The 22,439-nt window shown below is 38.6% G+C and overlaps 4 protein-coding genes across 5 annotated transcripts; 1 reads left to right on the top strand and 3 right to left on the bottom strand.

The window, feature by feature from the left end:
• Positions 1-148: 148 nt before the first annotated feature.
• Positions 149-12,414, bottom strand: LOC124634022 (cytochrome c oxidase assembly factor 5). The gene is made up of 3 exons (XM_047169421.1): positions 11,985-12,414; positions 11,671-11,766; positions 149-297 (listed from the first exon to the last, which is right to left on the bottom strand). The coding sequence occupies exons 1-3, from the start codon at positions 12,090-12,092 to the stop codon at positions 256-258; spliced, it is 246 nt and encodes an 81-aa protein (XP_047025377.1). The 5' UTR covers positions 12,093-12,414; the 3' UTR covers positions 149-255.
• On the bottom strand, positions 1,813-7,727 carry LOC124634018. Of its 2 annotated transcripts, none has more exons than XM_047169414.1 (2): positions 5,713-7,727; positions 1,813-2,215 (listed from the first exon to the last, which is right to left on the bottom strand). In XM_047169414.1, exons 1-2 carry the CDS (start codon positions 7,145-7,147, stop codon positions 2,178-2,180), a joined length of 1,473 nt encoding a protein of 490 aa, XP_047025370.1. In that variant the 5' UTR covers positions 7,148-7,727; the 3' UTR covers positions 1,813-2,177. The 2 variants fall into 2 exon arrangements, with proteins under 2 accessions (XP_047025370.1, XP_047025371.1); XM_047169415.1 differs by having other exon boundaries at positions 6,827-7,727.
• A 16-nt stretch (positions 12,415-12,430) lies between the features above and the next one.
• LOC124634017 (cysteine--tRNA ligase, mitochondrial) lies at positions 12,431-14,438 on the top strand. The gene has a single exon (XM_047169413.1). The coding sequence runs from the start codon at positions 12,571-12,573 to the stop codon at positions 14,101-14,103; it is 1,533 nt and encodes a 510-aa protein (XP_047025369.1). The 5' UTR covers positions 12,431-12,570; the 3' UTR covers positions 14,104-14,438.
• LOC124634016 (transmembrane protein 39A) lies at positions 14,433-21,196 on the bottom strand. Its single transcript, XM_047169412.1, has 8 exons — positions 20,844-21,196; positions 20,281-20,568; positions 19,443-19,582; positions 18,963-19,061; positions 18,332-18,551; positions 16,887-17,052; positions 15,960-16,099; positions 14,433-15,627 (listed from the first exon to the last, which is right to left on the bottom strand). The coding sequence occupies exons 1-8, from the start codon at positions 21,084-21,086 to the stop codon at positions 15,376-15,378; spliced, it is 1,548 nt and encodes a 515-aa protein (XP_047025368.1). The 5' UTR covers positions 21,087-21,196; the 3' UTR covers positions 14,433-15,375.
• Between the last annotated feature and the right edge of the window lie 1,243 nt (positions 21,197-22,439).

Genomic DNA, 22,439 nt, shown 5'->3' with positions numbered 1-22,439 from the left:
TGAACTATCGAATTTGGAAATATGTTGATAAAAGTTCATATTTCAATCTGTCTAAAAGATACATGACTAAGGTAGCTTATAAAGGAGGTGTATACTTAATTTAAATTATACAACTTTGTACTTGTACACAATCATTAAAACATCCAAGTCAACAGTCAAGTTTTATTAAACAAATTATTATTTAATACTTTATACATTCATAAAATTAAACAAACTATTCCTCTCTATTAAAGAATAACTCCTAAGGTACATACATCAGTAACCTTTGTGACCTCGAAACCTTCTTCTGTTGTCCAGCTGAAAACAGACATTAAAAAAAGTTTAACAAAAACTCAAGTACACCTGAATTTTCACATTCAGTCTGAACACACATGGTGAACTTTGTCTTTACTACATACTATTAAACCAAGTCACTTTTTCTGTCCCTATGTCCCTTTGTATGCTTAAATATTCAAAACATTACAACTGATGTTTATGCGTTTAAATAAAACTACTTTTACGGATTTTATCGCGTTATATTAATATTATTTAATCCCGACGTTTCGGATCCTTTACAGCATCCATGGTCACGGGCAGACTAAGGTGTTGGTCGTCTTGATATATTAGTTACAAACAGCTACCCTACATTTTGTTGATTATTATTGACAATCCGATTCACGCAAAACGAGCTCACTGTATCCTAAGGTCGAGCAGTTGTAGGCTTGGATTTTGATTTAATAGTTTCTATGATGGGATTCCAAGCAGGTGGTATGCACCAGCCATCTTCTCTATTGAAATTTGGATGTTTTTTTAATTTCAATAGCCTCGCGAATCATCCTAGGTAGGAATCGGTTTTCTCTTGCAAGGACTTGTGGTTTATCAAATCTGATGTAATGCTGGGCCTTGTCTAGTGTGTGTTCACAAACTGCTGACTGTCTGGAACGGCGGTGTTTGACATCGGCGATGTGTTCTTTTACGCGGGTCCCTATGCTTCTTTTAGTTTGGCCTATGTAAGAGAGACCACAATCACATTCAAGCTTGTATACACCCGCATCTTGTAGAGGTATGTGACACTTGACAGGTGGTAAGAATTGACTGATCTTCTTCAGCGGCTTGAAGTAGGTTTTGATTGAAGCTCGCTTCAAGATGTAGCCAATCTTGTCTGTGACTCCTCTTATGTATGGAAGAACAGCAGGTAGACGCTCAACTGTGGCTGGTTTCACGCGGGTTCTGCGACGAGGGCGCGGTACTCGGAGCTTGTTGTCGTGCAGTACTTGCTTAACATGTTGAAGCTCAGCACCCAGGTGTTGTTCATCGCAGATCCCACGTGCTCTCTGAAACAATGATTTACCAACGGTAGATAACTGTGTTGGGTGGTGGTGGGACTCACCATGAAAGTATTTGTCTGTATGGGTTTTCTTCCGATACACAGTGTGACTCAAGGTGTTATTAGGGTTACGGATAACCAAAACATCTAAGAAAGCTAAGGAGTTGTTTGCCTCTGACTCCATAGTGAATTGAATTTTGGGGTTTATGGAGTTAAGATGATTTAAAAATGCTGTGACTTTGTCAGATGGTAGTATTGTGAAAGTATCATCTACGTACCGCTTGTAGAATTTGGGTGTTACGGGTGCAGACTGCAGGGCTCGCTCCTCAAAATCCTCCATGAAGATATCAGCAACAATGGGAGATACTGGGGAGCCCATTGCTACACCATCCACTTGCGTGTAGAAGTTGTTAGGGAGAATTCTTGGGCTGTAGAAATGACTGAGGCTGTTTCCGAAATATAGGTACTGGTTTATTCCAACGGATGATTTGTAACAAATTATAATTAAACGGCGCGCGACGCGTACAATTTTCACAGCTGATCGGTAAGGTGTGTGAGCGGCCCGCGATCCTCGTACGTGGCTGCCCCCCGCGCCGCGCTGTCCCCCCTCCGATGCCATCGCCGGTGGCGCCTCCATCGACGTCGTTCCTATGTTCTAGAGGTTTCCGAACATCCTGCCCGGGTTGAAACATCGTCTTCAATAGGTAAAGGACATATGTTGTTGAAGGCCCTTGTGATGTTGCCCTTCTTGGTTTTGATTTCCGCCACCCTCGTGATGCCGTCAGCACCAGGAAACACCTTGACGATACGGCCTAATAGCCAATGTAGTGGTGGTTGCGTTTTCTCTCTGATCAGAACTAACTGATTCAGCTTAATTTCGCCTGTGGACGCATGCCATCTGGTTCTCTGCTGCAACATGACAACATATTCATGACTGAATCGGTTCCAAAAGTGTTGCCGTAGATGCTCAATTCTTTTGTAGCGGTCCAATCGAGTGATGTTGACGGAGTGTACCTGCGGCTGAGAAACGGATATTAGCGGTCGTCCAATTAAAAAGTGCGAAGGAGTGAGAGCGGTAAGGTCGTCAGGAGACGAAGAAAGAGCAACAAGGGGACGGGAATTTAATATAGCCTCAATTTGGACTAGGTATGTGTTCATCTCCTCATATGTTAGATGAGAAGAATGAACAATGGTTTTTAAGTGTCTTTTTGTAGACTTAACGGCGGCCTCTGTTATACCATTAAAATGTGGACTATAAGGAGGAGTAAAGCTAAACTTTATCGCTTCTTGTGCAAAATAGGTTTCTAAATTTGAATTAGCCAAGAATTGTGCAAGCTCATTAAATACGCCCACAAAAGCTGTGCCGTTATCAGAGAGGATACTGTGTGGTTTACCCCGACGAGCAACGAATCTCTTTAACGCGGCAAGATAGGCGTCTTTGGTGAGATCCGTCACAAGCTCCAGATGAACAGCCTTTACTGCCAAACAGACGAACACACAGATATAGGATTTAATGAGTCTGGCACCTCTGCCTTTACGGTCAGCTATCAGCATTGGTCCGGCGTAGTCGACACTACAATTATAAAACGGAAATTCAAGCTGTGTCCTCGTGCGTGGTAGCTGACCCATGACTGGTTGCACCGCTTGACACCTAAATCTGAAACATTTGACACATTCTCTGAATGTACCTTTAGATAAATTTCTACCTCCTAAAGGCCAGTAAGTTTGACGAATGTGTGATAAAAGAAGTTGTGGCCCTGCATGCATAAGCTTAAGATGTTCACAACGAAATAATATTTTCGTAATGTGATGTTTACTATCTAGCAATATTGGATGTTTTGTGTCGTAACTGTAGTTAGCGTTATCTAACCTGCCACCTACGCGAATTACACCTCGATCATCCATAAATGGAGACAGTGAAGCAAGCCTATTTTTGCTGGATAGTGGCCTTTTTAAACTAAGTGTTTTGTATTCGTCAGAAAACATTTCCATTTGACTAAAACGTAACATAACAGTACATGCTTCATTTAATTCATCACAGGATAAATGACCACACAACCTGCTGTTAGGATTTTTTAAATTAAAAATGAACCTAAGTACATAAGCGAAAATACGTTTTAATTTGTTTATGTTAGATTTATTACTAATCAAACGACTGATAACTGATTGAGTTGATTGACAGTTATCTACTAAATGAACTTTAAATTCAGGTATGTCGGAATTAGAACCCGTATTTGGCATTTTAGGCCAACGATCTTCGCCTAATTTTAAAAACTCTGGGCCCGACCACCACAATTTACAGGTGCCGATTTGATCGGCCCTCAGCCCGCGAGATATGAAGTCGGCCGGGTTCTCTTTCGACGACACGTATCTCCAAGAATTTTCCCCGGTACTTTCTTGTATCTCACTGACACGGTTACGAACAAAAGGCTTTAATTTATTCGGCGATGCAGATAACCAACAGAGAACTATCGTCGAATCACACCAATAATAACACTTATTTATTTTAATAGTTAGTGAGTCTACTACCTTTGCACTCAGTCTTGCTCCCAACAAGGCCCCGCACAGTTCAAGACGGGGTATGGTTGTATGTTTAATGGGAGCTACCTTATTTTTCGAAGTTAAAAGGTGAACGGTTATAGTATCATCATTATTTAGGCAACGAACGTACACACATGCCCCATAGGCACACTCGGATGCATCTGTAAAAATGTGCAACTCAATTATTTTATGATTAACACTAAATGCATGCCGTGGTATGTTTAAATTATTCAAACACGATAACGTAGTGACGAATGACGACCAACATTCTTGAGTGTCACGAGAAACCGGTTCGTCCCACGAACATTTTTCTAACCATAATTTTTGCATTGTTATCTTTGCCAATACGACACACGGCCCTACTAGCCCTAATGGGTCAAAGATTTGACTAATGCAAGATAAAATGTAACGTTTAGTTATTTTATTAGTTGGAGGTAGATTTATAGAAAAAGTTAACTGATCTAAATCGCGAACCCAGTTTAAGCCCAATACTTTAGCAGTGTTATGAGATTGATTACGATTTAAATCCAGAATGTTATTATCATTCTGATCAAGGGATGACAACATAGCCTTCATCACTTGTGGGCTATTAGATTGCCATTTTCTTAATTTGAATTGAGCTGATGCTAAAATCGAACTCACCTCCTTGCATAACAGTATGGTTGCTGACTCAGTGTCACTGCCTCCCAAATAATCATCAACGTACATGTCCCGTTGTATAGCTTGCTTTACGTCATCATTAGACGCCTGTGAAGCGAGACTTACGAGTGCCTTTGTCGCTAAGTATGGTGCCGAAGCGGTGCCATAAGTAACTGTATTAAGAACAAAGGTTTTAAGCGGTTCATGTTGATTAAATCTAAATAGGATTTTTTGTAAAGAGCGTTGAGGTTTATTTAAATCTATAGCTCTATACATTTTCTCTACATCTCCTGATACAACGTATCTATGTTTTCGAAAACGAAGTAAAATAGAATAAAGATCGTCCTGTACAGTCGGACCGATCATTTGTAGGTGATTTAAAGAAATACCTGAAGTCGTCACAGCTGACGCGTCAAAGACAACTCTTAATTTAGTTGTAGTACTTTGCTCGCGCGTAACACCGTGATGTGGTAAATAGTAACTTATGTTATCATTTGAGTTACTAACTTCAGACATATGCCCTAATTGCAAGTACTCGTGCATAAAATCGATATACCTACCTTTGAATAAGGGATCACGTTCAAACCTACGTTCGAGCGAAAGAAATCGAACTTTCGCCATTTGGTATGAGTCACCTAAAACATCTGGTGACTGTTTAAATGGCATTTTAACAATAAAACGCCCGTCTTCGCCACGAGTAGTAGTGCGTAAAAAATGTTCCTCACATGCACGTTCCTCGGCTGACAACGAATGTTTTTCTGATATTGAATCTAGTTCCCAAAACCGAGTGAGTTCAGGTTTTATTTCCTGCACAAAATTACACACTGGTTGGTCACGGGATGGACTAGGTTGCGCAATAAACCCAGAAATAAGCCATCCTAATTTAGATTCGTATAACCTAGGTTGACATTTGCCTAGATTTATTGTGTTAGTACCTAAAATATTCCAGAACTGTTCAGCACCTAGTAAAATGTCTACGCTTGACGGTTTATAATAGTGAGGGTCAGCTAGACAGATGCCTGATGGAAGTGGAATAGTACTTATATCAATTAATGTCGATGGTAATGATTTGGTTATCTCTGGTAATACTAAACAATCAATTGTTGTTTTAAATTTACCCGAGTAAGATTCTAAGGTTAAGGAACAAGACTGTGTGCTTTTACAAGTTTGCTGGTTAATACCCGTTATTCTGGAGTTTACGTTACGTTTAAGTGAACCCAGCTTACCACACAGCTCCTCAGTTATAAAGTTTGCGGTACTGCCGTTGTCCAGCAGCACCCTCGCTACGTGGCTGCGGCCGCTGCTGTCGCGCACCTTCACCCTCGCTGTGGAAAGCAATACGGTGGACGAAGTAGTATTCTGTATAGCTTTGGCAGTTAAAGTAACATTATCTGTTATTTGACTACTGGTAGTCGGCTCGCTGTCTTTGTCTACGTGTAACAGTGTATTATGTTTTGCCTTACAATACTTGCACCGAGCCCACAATTTGCATTTTTGTTCGGAATGGCCCGGGTTTAAACAGTTAAGACAAACCTTGTATTCTTTAGCCTTCTGATTACGAACATCTGACGTCAGTTTTCGAAAACTATCACACTTAAATAAAACATGACTTTGTTTGCACATTGGACAATTTGAGCTCGAAACCTTATTTGAAATATTATTATTATCAGTTGATGTTATGGCAAAACTTTTTTGCTTATTTGATTTATTGTTTGAGGTCTTGTTTTTAATAGCTTCAGAGTCCTCAACTGATTCCAACAAGTCTGCCCTGTTATTTAAAAAAGTTAAAAATTTAGACAATGTAGGTGCCTCGGATAACGTATTTCTAAATTCTTCCCAATGAACGTAAGTTTTAGTATCTAATTTGTGAGCCATTATATAAATAATTAAGGTGTCCCAGTGCTGCGTCGGTTGTCCTAAAATTGTTAAAGCTCTGAGATTTTTTGTAGTACTATCGACTAAATGACGTACTGCTTTACTGGACTCCTTTTCTATTTGATCGACATTAAATAACGATTGAACATGATTATTTACCAAAAGACGATTATTATTGTAACGTTTCGTCAATAAATCCCAGGCGATGCTGTAGTTACCAGAATTAAAATCCAAGCTTCTAATAATTAAGGCAGCAGCACCCTTTAACGAGGACCTCAGATAATGAAATTTACTTATGTCATCCAACAATGTGTTCTTGTGTATAAGAGAATCAAACGTGTCTCTAAACTCGAGCCAATGCTGATAGCTTCCATCAAAATGTGGTAAACTAATCTGTGGTAATTTCACAACACTATGTTTCGACTGTGTGGCGTCATTATTATCTGAAGCTTGTACGGAACTCACCAACACGCTGGCTCTTCGCTCGCTATGCTGACGTCGCACCTCGCGCGCCGATGACACCAAGGAGAAGTATTGGTTTTGAAAGGCTTCGCGATCAGCCAATGCCTCGGCGGAGTCCTCCATCAGCAGCTCGATATCCCCCTGTATTTTATCATAGTCATTGTATAATAAATCCATTTTATCAAGTCGGGTTTCCAGTTCTGTTACTTGTAAATCACTTAATCGTGAACAAGAAAGGACTACATTTAAATAATTGCTGAAAAGCGTAAGTTTAGCTTTACAGCTTGCACGTTTCTTAACTAATTCTTTAAGTTTAGAGTCCATTATTCAAATAAATAATAATTACGTTAATTCGTAACTAATGAGCAAGCACTGCGTTGAATAAATTGCAAAGCGACAGATGTTGACCTTGAGTGAATTAGCGGTCAAGCTAACACGTATCCGTGTAAACAGGTTTCTTATTTTTGCCTGCTACTAATTATGCAGCGATGCACCTACAATAATAGGCTTGAGCGATAACCAGGCTTGAAATATGTGCAACGAAATGAATGCGATGACTAATAAATATGGGGAAAAAAAATGGAACAGATTTAAATGGCCAACAAAGCGGGAAGAATTTAAGAAGTGATAAAGGGCAATGATTAATTGGAACGACACACTATTTACCGATCCGTAGCCACAGTTATCCGTTCTCGTCGATATATTTCTTGGAGACGTGTGCGCCACGTTGGTTTTTTCCTGCGCTGCAAAATCGCCACGCACGCGTCACTGCACGCCTGCCTCCGTTGTTTTTTCTTTCTTGCGAAGGACCACTTTGTTAGGGAGAATTCTTGGGCTGTAGAAATGACTGAGGCTGTTTCCGAAATATAGGTACTGGTTTATTCCAACGGATGATTTGTAACAAATTATAATTAAACGGCGCGCGACGCGTACAATTTTCACAGCTGATCGGTAAGGTGTGTGAGCGGCCCGCGATCCTCGTACGTGGCTGCCCCCCGCGCCGCGCTGTCCCCCCTCCGATGCCATCGCCGGTGGCGCCTCCATCGACGTCGTTCCTATGTTCTAGAGGTTTCCGAACAGAAGTGATTATTCCACAGTAAATAGCCAGATGTTAGGCAATGTTTTAACAGTTCAGCATATTCAGTAGGCATGTTATTCTCTGCTAGTTTCTTAGACACAATCTTGATGCAGTCTTCAACGGGTAAGCATGTAAACAATGACTGAACATCAAAACTGACCATAGTTTCATTGTCAGCTAGTTGTAGGTGTTTTATTTCACTGACAAAATAGTACGAGTCCTTTACATATGCTGCTGTGTTTCCTCTCAATGGTGAAAGTACTTTAGCCAGATGTTGAGCCAATCTGTAGGTTGGTGAGTCGATTTGGCTGACTATTGGTCGCAGCGGAGCATTAGGTTTGTGTATCTTCGGTAGCCCATACAGCTTTGGTGGTTTTGCGCAGCTAGGAACTAGGTATTTTACGTCTAGATTCAATGTTTCGGAGTACTTTTTTATCAAATCACTAGTTGATTTCAATGTTTTTGTTGTGGGGTCTACGACCAATAGTCAGCCAAATCGACTCACCAACCTACAGATTGGCTCAACATCTGGCTAAAGTACTTTCACCATTGAGAGGAAACACAGCAGCATATGTAAAGGACTCGTACTATTTAGTCAGTGAAATAAAACACCTACAACTAGCTGACAATGAAACTATGGTCAGTTTTGATGTTCAGTCATTGTTTACATGCTTACCCGTTGAAGACTGCATCAAGATTGTGTCTAAGAAACTAGCAGAGAATAACATGCCTACTGAATATGCTGAACTGTTAAAACATTGCCTAACATCTGGCTATTTACTGTGGAATAATCACTTCTACACGCAAGTGGATGGTGTAGCAATGGGCTCCCCAGTATCTCCCATTGTTGCTGACATCTTCATGGAGGATTTTGAGGAGCGAGCCCTGCAGTCTGCACCCGTAACACCCAAATTCTACAAGCGGTACGTAGATGATACTTTCACAATACTACCATCTGACAAAGTCACAGCATTTTTAAATCATCTTAACTCCATAAACCCCAAAATTCAATTCACTATGGAGTCAGAGGCAAACAACTCCTTAGCTTTCTTAGATGTTTTGGTTATCCGTAACCCTAATAACACCTTGAGTCACACTGTGTATCGGAAGAAAACCCATACAGACAAATACTTTCATGGTGAGTCCCACCACCACCCAACACAGTTATCTACCGTTGGTAAATCATTGTTTCAGAGAGCACGTGGGATCTGCGATGAACAACACCTGGGTGCTGAGCTTCAACATGTTAAGCAAGTACTGCACGACAACAAGCTCCGAGTACCGCGCCCTCGTCGCAGAACCCGCGTGAAACCAGCCACAGTTGAGCGTCTACCTGCTGTTCTTCCATACATAAGAGGAGTCACAGACAAGATTGGCTACATCTTGAAGCGAGCTTCAATCAAAACCTACTTCAAGCCGCTGAAGAAGATCAGTCAATTCTTACCACCTGTCAAGTGTCACATACCTCTACAAGATGCGGGTGTATACAAGCTTGAATGTGATTGTGGTCTCTCTTACATAGGCCAAACTAAAAGAAGCATAGGGACCCGCGTAAAAGAACACATCGCCGATGTCAAACACCGCCGTTCCAGACAGTCAGCAGTTTGTTAACACACACTAGACAAGGCCCAGCATTACATCAGATTTGATAAACCACAAGTCCTTGCAAGAGAAAACCGATTCCTACCTAGGATGATTCGCGAGGCTATTGAAATTAAAAAACATCCAAATTTCAATAGAGAAGATGGCTGGTGCATACCACCTGCTTGGAATCCCATCATAGAAACTATTAAATCAAAATCCAAGCCTACAACTGCTCGACCTTAGGATACAGTGAGCTCGTTTTGCGTGAATCGGATTGTCAATAATAATCAACAAAATGTAGGGTAGCTGTTTGTAACTAATATATCAAGACGACCAACACCTTAGTCTGCCCGTGACCATGGATGCTGTAAAGGATCCGAAACGTCGGGATTAAATAATATTAATATAACGCGATAAAATCCGTAAAAGTAGTTTTATTTAAATGTCTAATATTCGCGTAAGTGTCAGAAATCAATTTGATGTTTATGCGGTTTTTTTAATAGATAGAGTGATTGAAGAGGGAGGCTTATACGTATATAGGTATAATAACATCTATTAAACTGAGGGGAAATACTGATATCCCGTGCAAAGCCAGAGCGGGTGACTAGTAACTAATAAACAGCAGTTTATACTCTGGCTAGTGGCTAATCCAGGATGCTTTTAATCCTACATAATAATGTATCAAGGTGGTAAAAAACAATATGGCTAAACAGATAATACAGGCTCATCATGTAAAATGGAATATAATTATGATAAAATTCAGAGACTAGAATGATCTTGATATGGCTAAACAGATAATACAGGCTCATCATGTAAAATGGAATATAATTATGATAAAATTCAGAGACTAGAATGATCTTGTAAACACTGTAATTTAACCCAGCGGTTCCCAAATGGGGTTCCGCGGAACCCTGAGGTTCCGTGACAGGCCCTCAGGGGTTCCGTGGAAAATTCAAGATTTCCATATGATAAATCGTTTCACTTTTGACAATATTAAATTATTATTCATTTTCAATTAAATTGTTTTAAATATTGCATTCCAAAATTCCATTTAGGCACCATGTAGGTGGGTACCACTCGGGAGTGTAAGTCTCGTACTTTCGCGACAAGTGGCGTGGGAAGGCCACGGCAGCAGATAATTTAATTCCGTTTTTTAGTAGATTTAAATTGTAGATTAACTTAATACCTCCAGGTCTTCGGCAATCGGCAAAAGTAGGTAGCGAGTCGGCCAAAAATCACCGCATTTTTTGGGCTTATTTCATCGCCAGGATTATACGTTTTCATACATTTGACAGGACGTGAAATGACACGGCATACGAGTATTCCCAGTGGCTATTTTTACCATGAATCAAAGTGTGACATTATTTCCAATTTTTGCACCTCCACGAATCCGAAAATTTCGCGCTCGCTTCGCTCGCGACTCCATGTTACATGTGAAGCTTTTACGTTCGTTTAATTGCTCAAGTATCCAACACCGAAAAAAATCGCGCTCTTCCGTCGAGGTTTCCTTTAATGTTTATTTTTTATTCCTCTGGTTCAGAAAAAGCAATAGCGCTTTCTTCGCTAGCTGCTTATTCATTTGCATTTGCTTTTTTGTGTGGATATTGTACTTTTTGGGACCTTATTAATTTACGGTGGTTTTGTTTATTTTGTGTAGGTACTTAAACTAAAAAAAAATCACGCTCGCTTCGCTCGCGATACCGGCTACTACTGAATGTCTTTCAATGCTAGCGGGTGCTTGGAACTTCTTCTTTTAATTAAAAAAAATCGCGCTCGCTCGCCTCGCACCTGTACAAACCCAATCTATTTCTTTTTGCGTTTACTTTGTTAGTCTTCAAACTGAAAACTATTCACATAATACACAAAGTCAAGGGCGGCTAAATTGTTTTCTGGCCCGTGTGGCAGATAGCTATGCTACGCCTGAGTATACTGAATATGTCTCTAACCATCATTTGGTGCGCCACCTACCACGCGGCACGAGCCATACCTAAGTGTATTTACGTCTTTAGTTTACTTCTTACTTAAGCTAAGGTTCCGCCGGAAAATGGTGAAACGAAAAGGGTTCCGAAGCCAAAAGAATTCGGGAACCGCTGATTTAACCCATTGTATGACGGTGCGCAGATATACGCGAATGAATTGAGATTATTATTTTTTTTTAATAAAAAATATTTCTGAGTCAACTTACTAGAGATCTTTTACATTCAAAGAAGCTTTGCCTCAGCTGAATACATTCGTCTGGAATCGTTCCATCTTTTAGACATTCTCTAGGTGTTTTCCTATCCTGTAAATAGATATTTCATGGTTAGTAATTCTACAAGATATCATAAATTTTATTGAAATATAAAGGAAAGGTATGGGTTAGTCAGTGAGTCGTCTTAGGACGCAAGTATATCCTCATATTAATAAGGATAAACGTTCATCTATTTAATATCCAATTTAAATATAACCTTTGGATAAATTTTGAGCGATATGTAAAAAAATGTTTTGATAGGAACTAACCTTTTTGCAACAATCACTTGCGAGTAAACACAGTTTGAGATCAGCTCTAATTCCCGCGCATGGTGATTTGTCGGCTAAGCCGATCTCATCTGGTGCAAATGTAACCATTTTTATTAATTATTTCACTGATTTGTTGATAAAAGATTGATTTTCAAGTTTATCAATACCCTGTTGACATAATTCAAACTCAGAATCAAGATGACAAATGATATTTTGACGTTCATGACAAATAACTGACAGAGAAAACCATAGAGAAAACTCAAAAATGTTTTTCCATTTCCCCAAGGATTGCATTTATTCATCAATATTTTCTGTGTACTGTTAATACTATTTCTTATCAGTATTATTTTACGCGCACCTTTATAAAAAAATAAGTTACAGAAACTTGAACATTGTTTTGTGGTAATTTTTATCATATTCTAGAACATTTTGTTTTTCTGGGAATTTGTGGTTTCTGTTTCTGTCAGACAGTTCATTGTCATTGATAAGGTTGTTATGTTATCATTATCAGCTGTGTTGTTTGAGTTCAGTGCCCATTGCCCCCAGTAGAGTTACTATTTTCCATGAACTTTAGAGTTTAATAAACATGAGGAAAGTGCTCCCTGTTATCTCAAGAAAACTTTCGCACGTGTGTAGTTTGAAACCGTATAAGGAGACGAAATGGTTGATGCCAAATGGGAATCCCACTGGAGCGTACATTTACAACTGTGTCGCAGATCAAAAAGTTCCTGTGATTCTGAATGACCCTCACATCGCTACTTGGTATTCCTGTGGACCGACAGTATACGACTCTGCTCACATAGGCCACGCCAGCTGCTATGTAAAACTAGACATCATCCAGCGAATCATAAAATCATTTTTCAACATAAAACTTGTGACGGCGATGGGAATAACCGATATCGATGACAAAATCATCAAAAAAGCCCTCGAAACGAAAACAAACTTTCAAAACATCGCTAAAGAATACGAACACGAGTTTTGGCTCGACATGTCTTCTCTAAACATTGAGAAACCTGTAATTATTACCAGAGTATCAGAACATATGAACTCTATTTCAAGTTTCGTGCAACAACTTATTGACAAAGATATGGCTTATGTGACTATGGATGGGTCAGTTTATTTTGACACAACCAAATATCCTGCGTATGGTAAATTACAAAGACCTCAAATTGAAGGTGAGGCAGCTAATGAAGAAAAGAGGAATAAAACTGATTTTGCTTTATGGAAAGGTTATAAGCCTAATGAACCTTCTTGGGATGTGCCTTGGGGAAAGGGTAGGCCTGGATGGCACATTGAATGCTCTGCAATGGTCAGTAAAGTGTTTGGGTCACAAATAGACTTCCATGCAGGAGGCATTGACCTTCAGTTCCCACACCATGAGAATGAGGAAGCTCAGTCATGTGCTTACCACAACACAAGGCAGTGGGCCAACTACTGGATCCATGTTGGCCACCTACATGTGAAAGGAGATACAAAAATGTCCAAATCTTTGAAAAATACAATAACAATACCAGAATTACTAGAATCGTACAGTGCTGATGTGTTCAGGATGGCCTGCCTAACTTCCAGTTACCGGTATCCAATGGAATACAGTCCAGAAGTTATGAAAACAGCTGAAGAAGTTCTAAACAAATTTAAATTCTTCCTCAAAGACGCATTTATTTATGTCAATAACAATGCAGTGAGTAATGGAGATTACAAAGATAAGATATTGGATGATTTACAGAAAGTCGAGGAGGCTAATATTGAGGCACTGAAATCTGATTTTAATACTGCAACTTGTATTAATAATCTCTTGTCATTAGTTAGCGACGCAAACAGAGTTATCAAAGCTGATACTTCAGAATATTATCCAGTACCTATTGTGTTAATAGCTGATTATATAACAAGTATGTTGACTGGATTTGGGATGAAGCTTCAAGAGTCAGCACAAGACAGCGTACTATCAAACTCATTAATAGACACACTCGTTGAATTTAGACATACAGTGAGATTGAATGCTCTATCACGAAAGGATCAAGAGGTATTGCAAGCCTGCGATATTGTTAGAGATAAAATGAAGAAAATCAAAGTACAGATCAATGATAGCAATAAAATGTCTTCTTGGGTTTCTACGTAACAGATTTTAAAGGTTTTGTAAAACTAGATATATGTACTGTTGTTTAATGATAGTAAATTACTTTTTTTTATTCATTTATTTCAGGCAACTTTGGTCTTTGACTTATAATTATTGACTATTGGTATTTATACGTAAAATCATTGAATCAGTTTTATCATTTGTCATGTGACCACATTGATAGACTATAAAACTGTCAATAAATATAATTGACCTTGGTAAAATTGTTATCAAGTGGTTTTATTACTGAGCTTTATTCTATATTTTGTGATCAATAACTTACCTAATCTACTACTAACGTTACTAATATTAAAATAAAAATATATCACCACTGTTCATTCAAGTTTTTATTATCGATAATTAACTTACATTCAAGTCCATTGACTAGACGATGCTGAGAGATTTCAGGGGTCTATAAAAGTCGTAAGAATATAAATTAAAAATAAAACTTTCCTTTATGGCAAGTTCAGTTTTCTTATAATTGTTCAGGGTAACATATTGTGCCTTATCTTGGTTTCGAATAGAATTTTGGCGTTACTACATTACGTCGCACTTTATACATGTAACCCATTGTCCCATGTTACCAAACATTTCGTGCAATACTATACATGGTCAAAGCTATATATTCTATAGCACTAATCGCTCACCTAAGACAGAGTTCAAAGGTCTGCAAGCAATGGTGTAATTGCCATCAGTCTTATAATAATTTTACATTCAATGCTATGTAACGTTGTTACTTTGTTCAGAAACCAAATATATGAGCGCAGTTCTTCACAAATATTAAGTACAATTGACACAAAAATGAGATATTCAACAAATTACAGGGTTCTAGCACAACTTGCTTCATTGTGTTGGGTTCATATATTAATTATGGAATGTTCATAATTGACAGGGCAATTTCCAAGATATGAAATAATATTGGTAAAAAAGATTGGATTCTATAGTAAAGTTTACTGAAAAGATATCAAGCTAAAGAGGCTATAGTATGGAAGACTTATATGCTAAGAAGTAAAAAATCTGGAAATTGGTTAGAATCTGGAAATATTGCCTCAATAAAAACGACACAGATCTACTGACTAAATTCTACTTTGTCTACTGTATTCTTCACTAAAAAGTATCTAATATAACGAACACAATTTCTACTTAAAAAAAAAAAAGAAAATAGAATTCAAATATCGAACCCAACACGCGAAGAAGGCCGCACCAAGATTTAGAAAAAGAATTTTGTGCGCGGGCAACATTCACCTTAGGAATAAATAAACAAAACTTAGAAACTTAATTGGAGACTGGTTGTAACGAGCCGTTCTTGTCTTGTATCATATTTTCTGCTTTATAAACTTTCCATGCGACGAGGTAATCTCGCACCATTTTGAATAGTGTGTAGTAGTTTATGAAGAGAAGTATGACTATTGCTAGGAAGTTGTGCCACTGGATTGAACTGAAGAGTAGACACAGTTGGAGGACTATTAGTGATAGTTGTAGGCATAGTGTCCCGCATAACAGGAGCGAGGGGTTTGCGAACACAGTCTGTGGAAAACAAATTGGAAATTAGTTAATGTTGGAAAAAAATAGCTTACAACAATGCCTTAGCTTACAACATCCCCACGGTCGAGTACGACCATTCAAGTTTTGACTCAAAACTGTCATTTTTATGCGGTAATATCTTCGCAATCACATTACCGAGGGGTGAATAATAACCACAGTGTACATAAATATCTGGATGATCAATTATCCTGATATGAAAATGATCTTTACCTACTAACATTTAAAAAAGAGAAAGTAACTTTAAATCAATTTATCAAGGTGGTCTTGTACATATATAACATAAGGCCACTATTTATTATAATACTGCTACGTACATGAAACCGGCCATGCACAACATTAGCCGGGTCGGCGGCGACTGTCGGCGTGACGGCGATGTAGTAGCGGCCGTCCAGCGACACGCGGGCGCCGCGGGAGAACATGCGGTCTGCACACCACGTCGGTACTTCATTGCTTTCTGTAATACAAGTTAAAATAGGGTATAAAATATTATATTTACACGCACTACGCATGTGGCATAGTATGTGACTACGCCATATGTGCAGTTGTCAGTATCATATCAGGTATCCTAGTATTTGACAAGGATTCCTGTGCTATTGTTGTCGGGTCACTGCGTATTTTGTGACTACAATATCTGTGCAATTGTTTCTCGTAGCCGCGTAGTGTTTTTCAAAAATCAAAAGTCATTTTCATCATTATCATTCAAAGTAGGCTGAAAATCAGCACTTTTTGAACGTCAAATCTACAAAAGACAGCCCCCAAAACGCCCGCCCTTCACCACTTCCTATGTGTTTTTGACTACGATACCTGTGCAATTGTTACGCGTAGCCGCGTATTATGTGGCTACGTTATCTGTGCAATTGTTTCTCGTAGCCGCATAGTACGTGACTACGATATTTGCGCAATTGTTTCGCATAGCCACGTAGTATGTGACTACGATACCCATGCAATTGTTTCGCGTAGCAGCGTAGTACGTGACTATGATACCTGTGCAATTGTTTCGTGTAGCCGCGTAGTATGTGACTACGATACCTTTGCAATGGTTTATCGTAGCAGCTTAGTATAATACGTGACTACGATGCCGGTGCAAATATTTTGTATGACTACGATACCTGTGCAATTGTTTCTCGTAGCCGCGTAGTACGTGACTACGATACCTGTGCAATTGTTTCGCGTAGCTGCGTAGTGTTTGACTACGATTCCTGCGCAATTGTTTCTTTGTTTCTCGTAGCCGCGTAGCATACCTGTGAAGTTGTTGTCGGGTCGCCAGCGGCCGAGATGCGCGGCGGCGCGGTGCGGCACATCGCAGTAGTGCGCGGACACGAGCTGGCTCACGTAGCGCGCGAACAGACCCGCCCACACGAACGCCGTCTGCTGCGACGCCGCGTATACTTCGTAGTATAGGTATGACTACGGAGGACAAACATTAATAAGGTCAATATTTAGTGACAGCCAGTGCGGAAAGGCATAATCGAACGTGAAGCAAAGAAAGCAACGTCGAAATCTTGAGAGGACAAAAACCGACTTCCCAAAACACTAAAAAGCAAAAAAAAACTATTTTTAGGTGCATCGGCCTAGAAGTCGGTGTCTAATGGATGTTACTAAGTTAATTTTGCCACCGACTTCTAGGCCGATGCACCTAAAAATAGTTTTTTTTTGCTTTTTAGTGTTTTGGGAAGTCGGTTTAATTTTTTTGTAAAAAAGTTTTTTATTTAAAGCTTTTCAGTGATACGAATAGTTGTCACTATCCATACAAGTTGGAAGTTCTCATCTATACAAAGAATATAAGTCCAAATACGAGGTATTTTACATATTCAGTTGTCGAGTTCCCTCGACTTTCTCTGGTCTCCATCAACAGGTCAGCTCCAAACCTTCACTGTTGCAAAGGTCTTGTCAATACAAATTATTATTTAAGCCCAAACACGAGGTAGTTTACATATTCAGTTGTCGAGTTCCCTCGACTTTCTCTGGTCTCCATCATCATCAGGTCAGCTCCAAACCTTCACTGTTGCAAAGGTCTTGTCAATAAAAATAATTTAAGCCCAAACACGAGGTAGTTTACATATTCAGTTGTCGAGTTCCCTCGACTTTCTCTGGTCTCCATCATCATCAGGTCAGCTCCAAACCTTCACTGTTGCAAAGGTCTTGTCAATACAAATAATTTAAGCCCAAACACGAGGTAGTTTACATATTCAGTTGTCGAGTTCCCTCGACCCTCTCTGGTTTCCATCATCAGATCAGCTCCAAATATTCACTGTTGAATAGTGCTTTTAGGCGTACACCTGAGTGTCAAGTTTTTACCATATGTATGCCTACAACTTTCGAAGGTTGCCCTCGATTTCTCAGGGTTTCCATCATCAGATCCTGACCTGATGACTATGGGACCAACTGGCAGCTATTCCGAGTCGAACAAAAAAAGAATCACTTAAATCGGTCTGTAAACCTCTGAGTAATCGATGTACATACATAGAAAAAAAAAAAAAAAAAAAAACATACCGGCCGAATTGATAACCTCCTCCTTTTTGGGAAGTCGGTTAAAAAGTGAGAAAGTCTTAAGACGAAAAGGTCAAAAGTCAATGGGAATTAAAAAAGAGTTTACGACCGCTTGGACAAACAAAGTACAATTAAAAAAAAAAAACAATCAAAAATAAATAGAGATAGTTGGTTCAAATTTTTTCTATTTACTCACCTGTGCAAAACAGCACGGTATAAAACTCGAATAGTAAGCCCCGACCACAGAGTTGAAAATGATCTTCTTCATCCTCACATTGAAGTCTTGTCTCAACGCCTCGACCTCTGTGCGTATCTGTGCCGCGTCGTGAGTGCAGCAGTGGAGTGGCGGGTCCGCGTTATTTAGCTCCAAGAACGGACTCGATTGTAGACCGAAGAGAAGGAAGTAGATTACAGCTCTGGGGATATAAAAACATTCATTTTAATTCAATTTCGCTAAGGATGCTGTCATCCGAAGAGATCGCCGATTTGGTCACTCGGCGGTGGCGTGGTTTGGTTATATGTAGTTATCGTTAGATAGTTCAACCCACCCTAAATGTATTTGTTATAGTGCACTTTCATTGCTTTATTTGCTTAGCTTTATCCTCATTTTTTCCCTGAATAGGTAAAAGTATTTATAAAATGTAACAGGTATGCCGAATAATAGAATATCCCACATGATTCAATTTCTGTCTCGTTTTTCAGTCACTCTTCATTTCAGAAAATCTTTAAGTAAGACTTAAAATTAAGTTATGTTTCAGTATTTCAGGAATAGAACATAATTCTGGCACAAACTTTCAAAATACGTGCAAAATATTAATTTTACTTACGGATAGCACAGGTAGAATATTTTCACCATTGGATACTTGAGCATGATAAAGTAGGTGCACCAAGATAAAGCGCCGAGCACCACGCCCAGTATAAACATTCTGAAAACAAATTAACAAGATTACTATATTTTGGATATTTTTTTTACCCAGTCAACAGTTAAAGAATTTCTAATTTACTGCTTCTTCACAGCGAAGACACAGAAAGTAGGCTGGCAGGCACGGCTATTGCTTGCAATAAGCTATGCCAAGTTTCCTCAAAATTCATGCCAGTAGTTTTTACTTGAAAGAGTAACAAACATACATACCCTTAGTATATATGCATCCTTAAGCTTTCGCATTTATAATACTAGCAAGGTCAAAAATAATTAGTCTGCATTTTATACAGCAACAAAAGTTCTATTTTGTCCTTGAAATACACGATTATACTTTTTTTCTTTCAATTATAGAATAATATTGTAGAATGAGCATAAAAGTTCTTACCTGGCAGCAATAGTAGCATGAGGAATAAGTTTAGGCGCGATCACAAATCTGAGGATGGCTAGGCAGATACTGAGCAGTAGTTTACGGGATATTATCGTTACTATAAATGCCACCAAGTGAGGATCTATCAAGTAGAAATTCTGTAAACATAAAAAACAACATGTACTTAATAAATTGGAAAAAAATTTGGACTGACTTGGCATTACAGATAATTTAATCTGTAAATAGATAATTCAGTTTAATCTTCAAATGTGTTTGTTTCTAAAATTGGTGTTTTTTTTTCATAGACTGTCATTCTAGTGTATTCACTATTGACCTTGTAGATTTTATCACAGAACAAATATAGACCCAATGTTTCAGCTATTTATATAATCAATCAATGACACATAAAAGTTATTATTTGTCACAAGTGCTAAACAAACAAAGAAACCAAGGATTTCTTAGATATGTCAACTATTTGTGGAATAACATCCTGTAAACAATATAAACCTGATAAATACACATGATTGAATATCTTTTCTTTAAATTATTGTTACAATTATAAATTGCTTACAATTGAGGTTTCTCAATTGTAAGCCTGTAAACTTTGAATGGCCCATAATTAAATTAAAACTATTATGTATTTATTGTGCAGTGACATAAAGCCTAGCTAATAAATTCTATTCTTACTAGCATAAATTTCAAAATTCTACATTAAGGAATAAATACCATTAAGGAGGAAAACTGCTTAAATACTTTTCCTCAAATATTTGTTAAAATACTAGCCTGACCATAATACTTATGGAGTCTGACCATATTACTTCCTATTATTATAAAAAAAATACATTAGGAAACTTACCATAGCCTGATTAGTATAAGAATGAGGTAACCACCAAGCAGTCCTGTACAAGTTCAGGAACTGTAGGCCAGTAGCTACCAGAGTGAAGACAAAAGTCATAGCTTCAAACAGAAGGGTCCCATCCTGAGGGATGTAGGGGAAGGGAATATGTTTGGGGGCCACTGGCCCTTCAGCTAACTTCACATCGGGAAGATTCACGGTGGGAGCAGTGGTAGGCGGGGTGCGTGCTGGACGACCTATGCGCTTACCACCTCCATTCATTTCTTCATCTGGTACTGGGAGTGCTCCCTGGGAAAATAATGTTGATATTACTTACTGACTCATGTTTAACTGGATCTACATGTGTGTGTTTATGCATGTGTAAAAACAAACAAGGAATTCAAAGTATTTTTGTCCATAATTGTTATTGTATTTGTGTTTTCTATTGTTGTAAATTATGCAAACTGGTGAGGTTTTAACGTCATCTTCTATAGAACTAAAGTACTAGTACTAGTGATAAATACTTCTTGAAATTACCATGTAATTTAAAAAGCCCTTACAGTACAGGCAGAGTTACTATTTACCTTCTTGTTCACACCAGAAGCCTTTTTAGATCCAGGCGGCATCATTTTACAGGCTATGGGCGGCAAGGGCCGCTTGATAAGCGGGTCTTTAATGATTTTTCGCCGTCTAGAGACGGCTGTAGACGAGGTATTGCTAACTTGCGAGTTTGCCCAGCGTCTAGCCAGAAGTATCGTCAGGCAGCCAACGACCGCTGGTAAGAAGAACACGACAAAAGGTCCACTTTCATTTTCCGTACAACTCATCACTCACATGTTAAAATGTTTTATAAATTGTCACAATATTGTTTTATTTCGATTATTTTCGATCAACACACACACTGCTGCACGATCGACGAATCTATAATAGCTGTCAATGTCAAACACTGTTTCTTTATCGTTTCTGACTACGGAAATACAACTATGCAGCCTAGCTCATCATCATTAAGGAGATGGCCAAAGGAGATGGCCAAAGGAGATGGCCAAAAAAACACCCAGAGTCGACAGAAACTTCATATGTACGATTGGATTCAGTATAATGTAAGGATTAAAAAAAGTATTTCATATCATCTAAAAACCATGGGGTTCTCTTTTTATAACGTTTTTTCGATCATGATTTTAGTTCACAGAAAAGTTTACTTTTACCGTTTCATGTTCATTAGAAGTTGAATGCAGACTCATGATTGGACCGTTTTGCATCGCTAAGTCATTTGTTACATTTGACAATGTCACATGGCGCGATTTTCAAAGACAATTTTTAAAAAGACGTTTCATAGCCAGTTGTGAAGGTTGCATATAACTGCGAAACCTCTCCAAGTATGTAAGGTCGGTGCTTTCGTGTTTGGAGTGGTTAAATATAAGACCTTTTAATCACCAGGCAATCTCAGTAACTATGGGGATATTACTGTTGGCTAGTATAATCTTAGTGTACATAGATTTTTTTTTATGTTCCTTGATGTAAATGATCTTTAAAATCAATATAAATTCAACGACCTATTTTTGTGAAAATATGATATAGCTCCTATACCCCATGGATTTCAGGCTGGAGTTTTTGGCACCATCAAAGGTCTATCATAATGAACCTATTGGTAAGCATTTCATTGCTGTCGATTTTGGGTTTTTTTACTATGAAAATTTGGCCATCTCCTTTTCATAGAAAAAAAACCCAGAATCGACAGCAATGAAATGGTTACCAATAGGTTCTTTATGATAGACCTTTGATGGTGCCAAAAAATCCAGACTGAAATCCATGGGGTATAGGAGCTATTTCATATTATCGCAAAAATAGGTTATGTTGAATATATGTTGATTTTAAAGATTATTAACATCAAGGCATAAAAAAGCAAAGTAAACTAACATTATACAAGCCACTAGTAATAACCCCATAGTTTCAGAGTTGGCCTGGTGATTAAAAGGTCTTGTATTTAACCACTCCAGATACGATTAAGCACCGACCTTACCTACTTGGAGAGGTTTCGCAGTTCCATGCAACCTTCACAACTGGCTATGAAATGTTTTTCGAGAAATTGTCTTTGAAAATCGCGCCATGTGACATTGTCAAATATAACAAATGACTTAGCAATGTAAAACGGTCCAATCACGAGTCTGCATTCAACTTCT

This window comes from Helicoverpa zea, chromosome 10 (genome assembly GCF_022581195.2).
Source record: "Helicoverpa zea isolate HzStark_Cry1AcR chromosome 10, ilHelZeax1.1, whole genome shotgun sequence".
Classification (NCBI taxonomy): Eukaryota; Metazoa; Arthropoda; class Insecta; order Lepidoptera; family Noctuidae; genus Helicoverpa; species Helicoverpa zea.
This window is presented reverse-complemented; position numbering and strand designations above follow the sequence as displayed.

Excerpts from the sequence above, each read along its gene's own strand:
- LOC124634018 (XM_047169414.1), bottom strand. The coding sequence starts at position 7,147 with ATGGACTCTAAACTTAAAGAATTAGTTAAGAAACGTGCAAGCTGTAAA. Across the intron at positions 2,216-5,712 it reads TATAACTGAGGAGCTGTGTG|CAGAGAACCAGATGGCATGC; the intron begins GTAAGCTGGGTT and ends GTCATGTTGCAG.
- LOC124634022 (XM_047169421.1), bottom strand. The coding sequence starts at position 12,092 with ATGGTTACATTTGCACCAGATGAGATCGGCTTAGCCGACAAATCACCA. Across the intron at positions 11,767-11,984 it reads CAAGTGATTGTTGCAAAAAG|GATAGGAAAACACCTAGAGA; the intron begins GTTAGTTCCTAT and ends ATCTATTTACAG. Across the intron at positions 298-11,670 it reads TTGAATGTAAAAGATCTCTA|CTGGACAACAGAAGAAGGTT; the intron begins GTAAGTTGACTC and ends GTCTGTTTTCAG.
- LOC124634017 (XM_047169413.1), top strand. The coding sequence starts at position 12,571 with ATGAGGAAAGTGCTCCCTGTTATCTCAAGAAAACTTTCGCACGTGTGT.
- LOC124634016 (XM_047169412.1), bottom strand. The coding sequence starts at position 21,086 with ATGAGTTGTACGGAAAATGAAAGTGGACCTTTTGTCGTGTTCTTCTTA. Across the intron at positions 18,552-18,962 it reads ATATTCTACCTGTGCTATCC|AGCTGTAATCTACTTCCTTC; the intron begins GTAAGTAAAATT and ends TTATATCCCCAG. Across the intron at positions 15,628-15,959 it reads TTGTGCATGGCCGGTTTCAT|ACTGTGTTCGCAAACCCCTC; the intron begins GTACGTAGCAGT and ends TGTTTTCCACAG.